Source organism: Mustela erminea, chromosome 10 (genome assembly GCF_009829155.1).
Source record: "Mustela erminea isolate mMusErm1 chromosome 10, mMusErm1.Pri, whole genome shotgun sequence".
NCBI classification, from domain to species: domain Eukaryota; kingdom Metazoa; phylum Chordata; class Mammalia; order Carnivora; family Mustelidae; genus Mustela; species Mustela erminea.
Genome location: NC_045623.1, coordinates 99028378 through 99040862, shown reverse-complemented (window position 1 = coordinate 99040862; position 12485 = coordinate 99028378). Strand labels below are relative to the sequence as shown.

Below are 12485 nucleotides of genomic sequence, written 5' to 3'. Positions count from 1 at the left end.
CTTCGAAGTCATTTAGAAGCCTAACTCTCGTGCCTTTGTGTAATCTGTTTTCCCCGGCCACTCTTAAGATTTTCTTTTCTCTTGATTTTTAGCAGCTTTATTATGATTATTTAGGCGTGGATTCATTTTTGTTTACATTGTTTGGCATTCACATGGACTTCTTGAGTCCTTGACTGGGTGTTTTGCATTGGTGTGGCACTCGGGTGACCTACCACACAGGCAAGCGGGAAGCTGCTGAAAGCTTTTGAACAGGGCACTGGTGTGATTACATTGTGATCTGTAATAATGGTAAAAGGCACCTGGGTGGCTCGGTTGGTTAAACGTCCACATTCAGCTCAGGTCATGATCCCACAGTCCTGGGATTGAGTCCCACATGAGTATCCTTGTCCAGTGGGGAGTTTGCTTTTCCCTTTCCCTCTGCCCCCCCCACCAGTGTTCTTTCTCGCTCTCTCGATCAAATAAATAAATAAAAACCTATAAAAATAATAATGATGATGATGAAAACAATAGCTATAATTTCCTGTGCACTAGGCATCATGCCAAATATTTCATCTCTTTCCAACATTTATCCTCTCCATTTCACACATGAGGGAATCAAGTCCCTAGTCACTAGTTAGGTAACCAGGCCATGGCCAGCCACCCTGTCAGTAGGAGGCGAAGCCTAGGCCGGAGGCCGTGTTGGTCTGGCTTCAGTTACTGGGGCATAGCCACTAGCCACATGTGGCTCTTCACACTGAAGTTAATCAAGATTAGGTAAAATTCAAAACTGAGTTCCTCAGTCACACCAGCCGCATTTCAAGGGCCTGAGAACCAGATACGGCTACCACTCAGCACAGACGCAGAGCACTGCTATCACAGCAGAAAGTTCTGGCAGACCGAGCTGCTCCACAGCCTGGTAACTGGCACAGCACCATGAAGAACGTGGTGGGAGGAAGCAGACGAGAAGGTGGAGGCCACTTATCACCCGCCAGAGGTCCCCAGTGCCTGGCGGTGGGGGTGGTGGGCTCACCAGGAGAAGGACGGAGGTGAGGACTGGAGATGAGAGGGGTCAGAGCCACGGGCTTGGGGATTGCTGGGCATGAGAGACGGAGTGCAGTGGCAGTGCAGGAAGACCCCAAAGGCTGGGGCAGGGGTGGGGGGGAGCTGTTCGTTAGATGGGGAGCGTAGCTAAAGGCAGAATCCAGGCTGGACTTGGCTTTTGCAGCGTATGAGAAAGTCTGCTGAAATAGACGTCAGAGCATGTTTAGATGGGTGGGAGGTGGGGGGAGGACGTACATGGAAGAAGCTAAGGTTAGATCACTTTGCCAAGGTGCCCTCGCTACAGCCCCTGTGCCACACTGCTCAGAAGAAAGCTCTACGGGGTTCTTCTGGGTCTTGTATTACTTCTGTGACTCCCCCTCCCCTCAGCCCCCTAAGAAACAGCTTGTGAATTTGTTTCAGCACAAAATCCTCACGTTCATTTTGGGGAGTTTGCTTCATTTCCCAGTAGTGCCAGAGCCCTGAGCTCAACAGGTGCTTCCAAAGGTGGTTGTTCGGAAAAGAAGGCCACAGCTGCAGGTTTGCATAATCGCCAGCAGAGGGCAGCATCGAGCACCTGCAGGCTCACTTGGCCTTGAACATTACCAGAGAATAAAGGGGCAGGTTCTCCACCACCTAACCCCCACCTGATCAGTGCCTTCTCTGCGATCTGCGATTCTTAAAAGATACTGCTTAGCAAGCCTCTAGACCGGTTTCCACTGGTGAGTGTGCTAAAAGTGGCAGTAACAAATAGGATAATAAGCGTAACAATGACATCTATCAAGTACCCAGCATGGGGCAGTTCCTAGCAGCATTAGAATGACGCCACCTGGTGGACCTTCTGTCCTCTTCTACAGATTACAGCACCTGATGCACCAGTAGTGCCCTTAGGAAGTCCTGGCACTACTCTATGAAACATTTTGAGTCCCCGCAATAACCCTGTGAGGCGCACCTGGGGTCATCGTCCCTATTTGACAGATGAGGACACTGTTCGGCGGTCACACAGCTTGCCGGGGACCCAGAGGGGATCAGACCCTGAGCTTGGGCATGCAGAGCATGGCCCTCTACCCTGGGGGGTGGCTTCTGCGAGCCTGCCTCCACCCTGCACTCGCCTGTGACCCCTGCCACCTGGGCTGCAGCATCCCCTGCCTCCCGGGGACTCCCCCATGGCCATTAGCCCTCTTGGAGGAAGTTCCCCAGAGTGCATTATGATCACATTAGCGGCAAGCATATGCTTTCATCGTCATTTCAGGTTGAAGAGAAGCTTCAGGAGGATTCCAGAAGGAAATTGCTCCAGCTACAAGAAATGGGGAACAGAGAGAACCTCATTAAAGTCAATTTGGAAAGGGCAGTAGGTCAGGTAGGCCAGCTCCAGAGCCCCCTTCAGAGGCCCACATTCCCAGGGGAGTTTCTGCACCCAAGCCACTGGTGGGGACGCATGAGGACAGTGGCCGTGGTTGAATTCTCCCTCTTATCCCAGGGGAGAAGCCGTGTGTGGCTTCTGCATCCCAGTGGACACCTCAGACAGGCTTCTGGGAAGCTGTCCACCGAAGCAGTTCCCCACTGTCTGAGACCCAGGCAGCCCCTCCCAGCTCCATGCCCGCCCCAGTTAACCTGCTTCATGGTTCCCTATTGGGAGGAATTTGAACCTCTTGATCCCATGGTGTTTCTAGTACTTTCTTCCTCACATTTTTTGTTCTGATATTTACCATGATCTCACTTCCTCTGTTGACCAGCAGATGTCACAGTCAGTGTCCAGTCAGTGTCCTTGAGATAAAGTAAGATCCCAGAATGTCAGCACGCTCTCTGGATGGGGAAGTCCTTGGGCAGGGTGGTGAGTAAGTTCGGACAGGCCCATCTGGGGTTGCCATTTCTCTAATATCCTGGCCCCAGGTGGCCCAGTGGCCCTTCCTCTTATGTGTGACACAGATGCAAGGTCCAGAACATGCAAACAAGACTTCACCAAAGGCTAAGGGAGAGCAAATGGGAAGCCAGGATAGGGGGGCACTGACCCTCCAGAATGGGGCCCTCCGAGGGAAGCCCACCTTGGACTTCTCCCCAAGGGGCTGTCTTCTGGCAACCTCGGACAGCTGTGGGGACCCAAGAACATTGTGTGTTTGTGTACGCATACTTTTGTTTTTCTGGGAAAGAAGGTCTACCATGTCACCCATTGGTTTCTCAGAAGGGTTTGTGAACCTCCAAGAAAACCTTAAAGGAGGCCTCTATCCCACAAGACCCAGTTCCCAAAGACCTTCCAAGCCTTCACAGGGCAGCATGACCTGGCTTTGTGAGAGGCACACACAAGTTAAATATTGATGCTGACTGTTGGACAGATCTTAAAGCCCCTTCAACAGATGTCACCCCCAGTGTCATCTCTGCAGGGTACCAACACAGTGCAAAGGCAGAGAGCCTGCCAATCTGGGCCTCCCTTTGTGTACCTGCACTAGACCCTCACCTCTCCTGTGCTCTGCAGCCCCCACCACAAACCTGACCTGAAGGCATGATCTGTGTCACTTGCCCAAGTACCAAGGTCCAGGTTATGGCTCTAGGGAGAAGTCGTTTGGGAGGACCCTACGAGACACTGAGATTCCTCCAGGTCTAGACCCAGGAGATAGAGGATGAGTCCTGTCTCTGCCACCTTCCCTTCCCGCCCCTGTATTTCCATGGCCCTGCTGCCTGTCTGAGATTCTGCACTTCCCCAGACAAGTGGCGCCAGGACTGAGCCCATGAACCAAGAGGACCTGTCCCCAGGCAGTGCTGTTGGGTGCCTCTGGTGGTCATGGAGTGCATATCCACAGGGCCCTCTCTCTACATAACCTCTTCCTGGGCTAGTTCGATCCTTTGTGTGTGGATCCAGAGAGTGGCCTGGAATGCCTCGAGACACCTCCCACCCCGGTCAGCGCTGGGCAGGCTGATTGCATGGGGGTCCTTCGGAGATTCATCAGTCTACTCTTGTGTTCCCAGAGGCCCACGGAATACAGTAAACCCTGCATATTAGGACCTTCTGACTTTTAAATTGGTTCAGTGGCATTTATGTTCCTTTCAGGGCTCATTTTTACTTGTTGTTGTTGTTATTTTTGTTTTGTGTGTTCATTTTTTTGTAATTTTCAGGGCAATTTCAGGGTAATTTTTTTTAGTAATTTTCTGTTTTAGAGTCAATGACCGTATTTTGCCAGTGAGCCAAAAACCCAGGCTGTGTTAGTAAATTCTCAGAGAAAGGGGGCTTCTTTGCCTCTCACTTCTCTGGGAACCAGACACCTTGAACTTGAACTTCTCTGTGCCCCGATTTAATTTAACTGTGCTGTTTCATCAGCCGTAATCTGAAAACACCAGCGCCCAGGAGGCACTGGATAGAAGCCGGTGGAACCGAAGTAGAGGACCCAGTTTTCGGACAGATGTCTCTGCATACGAGCATCTGATGAATATGTATTGAGCGCCCACTCTGCCAGGCACCGTACCAGGCTCTGGGGAGACGAAGACAATAGACACGGTGTTCAGGACATGGACGGTTGGAGGCCCAGAATGGCAGAAGGGAGCATGTTGTCCTCTCGCCAGGCACCCGAGCTGATGACACCATTTACTTCGGCTGACGGCTTCAATATTTATTTCACAGTCTGGAGCCAACTTAACAATTAGGGAAGAACGCTCCCGGCCCCAGACTTCCCACTGGATAATTGGCACCAAGTGGTTCTTCCAAGGGCACGAGGCGTGTGTACGCTGCCCACGTGGGTCCTCTGGGCTCGGCAGGCAGACCTAAAAAGTAATTAAAATCTGCTGCTCTGTTCTCTTCTGTCAGCACTGCCCCTTCCAGTGAGAAGTGAAGATTTTTGTGACCCATAATGATAGTTAGTGGTGCAAGGACCATCCTCCCTCCTGGACCCCCGGTGCTGGAAACACCGCACCCGGGCTTGCGGACTCCCACCAGCCCCACTCACTGTGTCGCCTTCCCTTTGTGCTGTAGCTGGAGCATTTCAGAAGTCAAGTCATCAAGGCCACCTACGGACGAGTGAAGCCGTTCCTGGACAAGCCCATCACTGATCAACAGGTTTGTCTCGCGTTGTTACTTCCCCCCTTCGGGGACCTGGGACTCCAGACACTGGAAGCATATGCTACTGTGTTTTGTTGGTGGTATATATTTTTCACACTGTTGCTACACCATAAAGATTTGTTTTGATTTTATGGGATTTCCTGGCTTTTAAAGTAAAAGCCAGTTAAACTCCCTTGAAATGTTTCTGTGAAAATCAAATTAAACCACTCAGGCCTATTTCTGGTCTCCAGACACACACATTTACCCTTCGTTAGCACCTTCAAAGGGGGATGCTGTCTCTCCCTAGACGAGGCATTCTCACTTCTTCCTTCTGAAGGGAAGTGATGGTCATGGGGGTGGACTTCTGGCCATAATGATTGCCTTGTCATTCTTTGATTTTCTTTCCAACACTCGTGTCCATGCATATGTGAGAAGACCCAACATGGGCCGCTTTCATTGGCTGCAGACACTGACCTGCTATTCACGAGCCCACAGCATCAGGCTCCGTGTTATAAATCACTGCTACCATGCAGAAGAATCTAGAACAAACTCATGAACAAACTCATGACAACATTATAGATCTTTGGCTCTTAAAGGCGGGAGACATGTCCTGGAGACAGAGCCAATATCTTCCTCCAGAGCCATCACCAAGACATGTCAGGGCCTCCCTGCTTACCTGTGGCCCCGGGAGCTTGAAGTAATGCTCCCAGCTCCCCTCCCAGAGCCACCCTGTCCTGTAAATCTCTCTTTTCTTTTTCTCACCAGCTAATAGAGAAGATTACCCAGGTCACTGAGGACAACATCAACTTTCAGCAAAAAAAATGGACGCTGCAGAAGGAGACTCAGCTCAGCAATTCCAAACAGGAGGCAATCATAGAGAACATGGAGAAGCTGAAGGCATCTTTAGACAGCTGTCAGGTGGCCTCTCTCGGCTTTTTACAAATGTCCCCTTCATCTCATTCTTGTGCTGCTGGTTTGGGAAATTGCCCAGGGTTCGTGGAGCAGGTCAGGCAGAAAAGCTCTGCTCTCTTTTGTCCTTTTCTCTTGTTGGAGAAATCTGTTTGGGAGCAGAAAACAAAGAGCCTCAAAAAAATGCCTCCCAGATGAATTTAGTATGGCCAAGGAAAGAGGCCTGACACGCTTCTGGGACAGACTTGGGGAGGCCCCAGACCCACGCATAAATGAATAAGTAAGTCTCCTGTTATTTCCAGAGAAATCAAAGAACATTCCTGCGTTTTATTTGAATTATTTATATATATATATATATATATATATATATATATATATATATATACACATATATATATAATATATATTTTGGCCCAGCAGTGGAAAGGCTATTGTTTTGGGGTCTGTGTGTGTGTGTGTGTGTGCCTCTTTTGCTTTTGATTCTGGAAGAGACGGGCCCAGGAGTCTGCCTAAACCCCCACGGCTCCCACACCGAAATGGAGCCTTCCAGAACAGGCAGCTGCTTCTGCTTTCTCTGGAAATAAGCAGCTACTATTTGGGGAGCCTGCGCAAACGCTGGCTTGTCAGCACCCTTTTGAGACAGGAAACCCTGCTTTCTGACCAGCTGAGACATTGATCTCAACAGGAATTTTGACGAACGGAAGTCGCCAGACTTGGCTCCCGTTGCTGCCAGAGGTCCTTGGCAATTTGCCACAGATACCTAAAAGTGGGGTCTCTTTGGCCATCCAAAGTCCAAATTAGAGTGGAAAAAAAAAAAAAGAGCGAAAGCTGCCCCAAAAGCGGAGCTGTCCCAGTGCGCCCAGCCTGGGGCACGGTCTGCTTCACGGCAAAGGTGACAGCGTCATTCTTCAGGTGCCGTCTCCAGTGACAGGATCTGGGCTCCTCATGATCTCGTGTCTCTCCAGGCATGCATGAAAATGTCCTGCTGTAGCAAGGACCTGAAGAAAGAGGTGGACATGCTTCAGAACCTTCAGGTGAGCCCACCTGTTTCAGGGCTCCAGAAGGTGGTGCTGGACATCCTGCGTCTGTCGCTGTCCTGGCTGGAGGAAACAGAGCGTCTCCTCCGGGACGTCGGCATCCAGTTATCCAGTTCCGACACAGGTTACTGTCACCTTTTTTTTTCCTCACGTAGTTGCATGACTCTAAAATGTCGTGTTAAATCTTATCGTGATGGGACATCTGTTGAGGAAAGCTTCTTAGATATGTGGCCAAGTAGTCCCTTCTGCAGACTTTCTTTGAGAAGTGATTTTCCTTGGGGGTAAGAAAAAAAAAGTGAGACATGATTACTGAAGAAAAATGAGATGTGACATAAGCAAAAGGAAAATTAAAGCAAAATTATGCTAAATCCTATCTCTCAGAAGCAACTAGCATTTTATATATATATGCATATATATATAATTTTTAATAGACTTTTTAGAGCAGTTCTAGGTTCACAGCAAAATGGAAAGTATTGTACAGAGACTTCCTTTGTACCCCTTGCCCCCCACATGCCCAGTCCCCCATTATCACCATCCCCCACCACCAGAGTGGTGACCCTACACTGATATACCATTACACCCAGAGACGACACTTCACATCGGGGCTCACTCTTGGCATTGCATGTTCTCTAGGTTTGAACAAAGGTGTCGTGTATCTACCATTATCGAATCATGCAGGATGGTTTCATTGTCATAAAAATCCTCTGCTCTCTGCCTATTCATCCTTCCGCCAACCCCGAGCTCCTGGCGACCACCAATCTTTTCACTGCCTCCGTGGTTCTGCCTTTTCCAGAACGTCATGCAGTTGGAATCATACAACCTTTTAGATTGGTTGCTTTTTTCACTTAATAACATGCACTTCAGTTCCCTCCATATCTTTTCACGACTTGATAACTCACTTCTGTTTAGCACCAAATAATTGTCCGGATGGACCATGGTTTATCTATCCGTCCACCTAAGGGAAGGACATCCTAGTTGCTTCCAAGTTTTGACAGTTATGAATAAAGCTAATATCACCATCCATGTGCAGGGTTTTGTGTGGATGTAAGCTTTCAGCGCCTTTGGGTAAATACCAGGGAGTATGATTGCTAGAGCCCATAGTAAGAGTAGGCTTAGTTTTTTGTTTGTTTGTTTGTTTGTTTCCCCAAAGATTTATTTATTTATTTATTTGAGAGAGAGAGACAGTGAGAGAGCATGAGCAAGGAGAAGGTCAGAGAGAGAAGCAGACTCCCCGTGGAGCTGGGAGCCCGATGTGGGACTCGATCCCAGGACTCCAGGATCATGACCTGAGCCGAAGGCAGTCGTCCAACCAACTGAGCCACCCAGGCGTCCCAAGAGTAGGCTTAGTTTTTAAAGAAACCACCAAACTGTCCTCCATTGGGCCTGTACCATTCTGCATTCCCATCAGCAATGCACAAGAGTTCCTGTTGCTCCACATCTTTTGCCAGCGTTTGATGTTGTCACAACTGGTAGAGTTCGGTTGTAACGTTCACAGCATTTTCCCATGGAAATAGCTGTAGGATTCTTATTCTCTCTATGCCTCAGTTTCCTTACCTGTAAAATGAGGATAATACGGAGTACTTACCCCTTAAGATTGTTGTGAAGATTAAAATGTATTGATATATGTAAAGTATTCAGAGTAGTATCTGGCACAGAGTAGGCATTACCCTTACATTTTTTTTTAAAGATTTTATTTATTTATTTGACAGAGAGAGAGATCACAAGTAAGCAGAGAGGCAGGCAGAGAGAGGGGGAAGTAGGCTCCCCACTGAGCAGAGAGCCCGATGCGGGGCTTGATCCCAGGACCCTGGGATCATGACCCGAGCTGAAGGCAGAGGCTTTAACCCACTGAGCCACCCAGGCGCCCCCCCCCATACATTTAAAAAAAAAATTTTTTTTATCATGGGCATTTAGGTCGTTTCCAGTTCTCCATACTTCTAGATAATACTGAAGTGAATGCTATCGAACATATATCTATTCATTTCATATTTATCATTTTAGAGGTGGAAGGACATTGAACCAGTGTCATTCAATGAAGATTTATTGTGTGCCTACTAGAGACCAGCCCTGTGTGGGGCAGAGATGTAGTGGGTTGGATCAGGTGGAATCGTGGTCATGAGTGTATGCGTGTTAGCTGGGAAATTCCTCTAGCTTTATCTGTACGTTTGAAATTTGCCACATTACAATATTGAAGGGAAAATAGGCACCATTCCTGCCCTCAAAGACCTTGTGGTCTGGGGAGGGGAGGGTGGGTGCAAATTGAAAAACCACTCAGACATAAAATTTGAAGGTGACAAGTGCTACAAAGGAGACCTGCAGGACTCTGACCTGGTCAGGGAGGGCAGGGCATCTGCAGGATGCATAGAATTTATTTTCCGAAGAAGGGTGGGGAGAAAATTCTGGGCAAAAAGAGTTGCATGGTAGTGGGAGGGGAACATGAAGAACACGAGGGACTAAAAGAAATGGGGGTCAGAGGTGGGGCAGGACTGGCAGGGAAGGGCAGCAGGGGCTGTGCCTTGTGGGCTTGCGGGGCCCTGCTAAGACGGTCTGCTTTAACCTAAGAGCAGTGAGAAGCCAACGAAAGATTTTAAGTAGGGAACTGATGGAACAGGCTTGCTTCTGGAGATAATCCTCTTGGCTGTGAGTGGAAAATGTTTCTGGAAAATGGCCATCACAGAGCACCAGAGAACCAGTTAGGAGGCTGTCACAAGAGATGATGGTAGCTCCAAGGCAAGGGCGGGATAGAGAAAGAGAGAGGTTTCCCAGGCATTTAAGAGATAAATCAATAGGCCTCGGTCGTGGAATTGGATATAGTTAGAAGGGAAGTGACAGAGAAAGGGGTCTGCAGACCTCCAGGTTTCTGGCTTGTGTAAAAGGACAGACAGTGCTTAGTGCTTCCTTCACTAAAATCCAGCATAAGGAACACTGCGTGAAGACCAGGTTTGAAGGAAGTGCCTCAAGATAAGGTGCCAAGGATGTGGCTGTCACCCTGTATGTCTAGTCTGGAAGTAGAAGTTAGTGTGGTGTGTCTCCAGAAGCCAGAAAAGCATGGGCCACTTAGTGGGTGCGTAATAAATAACTGTGAGAGGGATGGGTGAGGGGGTGGTGGGGGGAGGGAGAGAGGGATGGATGGGTGGATAGAAGGGTGGGGGGATAGACAGATGGATGGTGGGTGGATGGGAAAGATGGGGGTTGGGTGGATGGACGGACAGATGGACAGATGGTTGGATGGGGGATGGATGGTTAGTGGATAGATGGATGGGTGGGTAGAAGGGTAGGTGGATGGATAGGCAAATGGATGGTGGGTGGATGGGAGGGATGGAGGGGTGGGTGGATAGATGGGTGGGTAGATGGACAGACAGATGGACGGTTGGGTGAATGAATAGATGGATGGGTGGATGGATGGGTGACTAGGTGGATGATTAAAGCCATAGGTGTGAATCCTCTCACTTAGGAAGAAAGTATACGAGGGAGATTTCCCAGAGCTACACCTTGAGGAACTCTGACATTTTGGAGATTGTTGTTACACCTTGCCAAGTCACCCTTGATAGTGGCTACATGAATTTGACATTCTAATAGCAATAAATGAGAATAGAGGAGGGATTTTCAACTCTTATTATTCAACATCTCCAGCCATGATTCCCCCAAAGTAGTCCTGAAGGTGGTATAAAGTTCTTTCAAAAAGAAGGCAAAAGCAAAAAGAAGATTAACTTCTATAACTACCTGCCCCTCATGTATAGCACAGAAAACAGGAGAACTGGCCTTCTCCTGACCACCCAGTGGCTCCCCAATCCCAGTGTTACTATTGTAATCTTAGCAATCTTGAGAAAACGTGAAATTGGGTAAAATGTGGGTCACAGTGCTAGCTGTTCTCCAAGATTAGAACTGAAACAAAGACCATCGTCTCTGTCTTAGTAATAGTTGGGATAAGCTTTGTGTGTAACATTCCATCCCCATGTCCAAGAGCATTTTAGTCCTTAGAGCTTATGTCCATAAATGTAGTCATTTATGTTATCATAAAGAAACGTGGATTAGAGAGTTAAGTTTCAGGCCAGCAATTCTAGAAAGACTGAGAAAGAATCACTTCAGGCAACATTTCTCAGACCTGCCATCTCAATGCAGAGTCCCTTCTATACTAATATGCACTATGGATCTAGAAAAATGGGGTAAAGAATGCAGTGTTCCCAAAACACATTTCTCCTTTTTGACTGTCTTCACCTGCATCTGATATCTTTTGGAATAATGCTCTCTGGAACACCTGCGGGGGAGACACAGACTATATTCTGTGATTACGACTATTCGGTTCTGAGAAGTCAAAGAGGAAGCATGAAGGGTAATAACAGAAAGGTCAGTGAGTAGGGACCATCCTTCATTCATTTGGCAGGAGGAGTTGATGTTATTTTTCTCTTCCAGTAGAAGCAGTATTATGGCAAGGCCCCAAAAGGCTCAAAGAAAGGGGTGAGCTAGAGAATTCCCTGTATTCTCTGTGTTAGCTACTGCTGCACCTCAGTCCTAGCACAGAACCATCTCCACCCAGATGGCAGCAGCCATGGTAGTGGTGTTGAGAATGGTGAAGATGGTGAGGGTGATGAGGACAGTGGGTGTGAGGATAAGTGAGGATGATGATGGTGATATGACTGATGGCAGTGAGGATGGTGATAGTGACAAGGAGGATGATGGTGTGGCTCGGATGGTGATGGCGAGGATGCCGATGATGGTGGGGAGGATGGTGATGATGATGATGATGGTGGGGAGGATTGTGGTGATGAGGATGGTGAGGTGGTGATCAGGATGATGATGGGGGTGGCTAAGATGGTGATGGCCATGAGGATGGTGATGGTGAGGATGATGATGGTGGTGGTAAGGATGACGATGATGGTGGGGACAACGGTGGTAATGATGATTATGGTGGGGAGGATTGTGGTGATGAGGATGATGATGGGGGTGATGAGGATGATGATGGTGAGGAGGAGGATGGTGGGGAGGATGGTGATGAGGATGGGGAGGATGGTGATGAGGATGATGATGGTGGGGAGGATTGTGGTGATGAGGATGATGATGGGGGTGGCTAGGATGGTGATGGTGAGGAGGAGAATGGTGGGGAGGATGATGATGATGATGATGGGGAGGATGGTGATGAGGATGATGATGGTAGGGAGGATTGTGGTGATGAGGATGATGATGGTGGTGATAAGGAGCACAGTGGTGTTGAGTATGACAATCATGGCAGTGATCCAGTGGTGGTGGTGGTAATGGTGAGGAGGAGGATGATGGTGAAGGTGATAATGGCGGGGCTGACTGATGATGGTGCTCATCCTTTACTACTGAGCACTCCCAGTCTAGATGCTGTTCCAGGCATTTCCATACATTACCCCAGTTCATCCTCACAACAACTCTGTGAAGCAGGTACTGTTACCCTCATTTTAGAAATGAAGAAACTGGGGCGCCTGGGTGGCTCAGTGGGTTGAAGCCTCTGCCTTCGGCTCAGGTCATGA

At 48.6% G+C, this 12485-nt stretch overlaps 1 protein-coding gene across 2 annotated transcripts in view; it reads left to right on the top strand.

Annotated features, from left to right (window-relative positions):
• The window catches only part of FHAD1 (forkhead associated phosphopeptide binding domain 1), a 133135-nt gene that overhangs the window by 66012 nt on the left and 54638 nt on the right, over positions 1-12485 (top strand). For both annotated transcript variants that reach the window (XM_032302350.1, XM_032302351.1), the window contains 4 exons: positions 2270-2377; positions 4979-5062; positions 5810-5962; positions 6919-7114. In XM_032302350.1, the coding sequence (XP_032158241.1) occupies positions 2270-2377; positions 4979-5062; positions 5810-5962; positions 6919-7114 (541 nt within the window). The remainder of the gene's footprint in view (positions 1-2269; positions 2378-4978; positions 5063-5809; positions 5963-6918; positions 7115-12485) is intronic.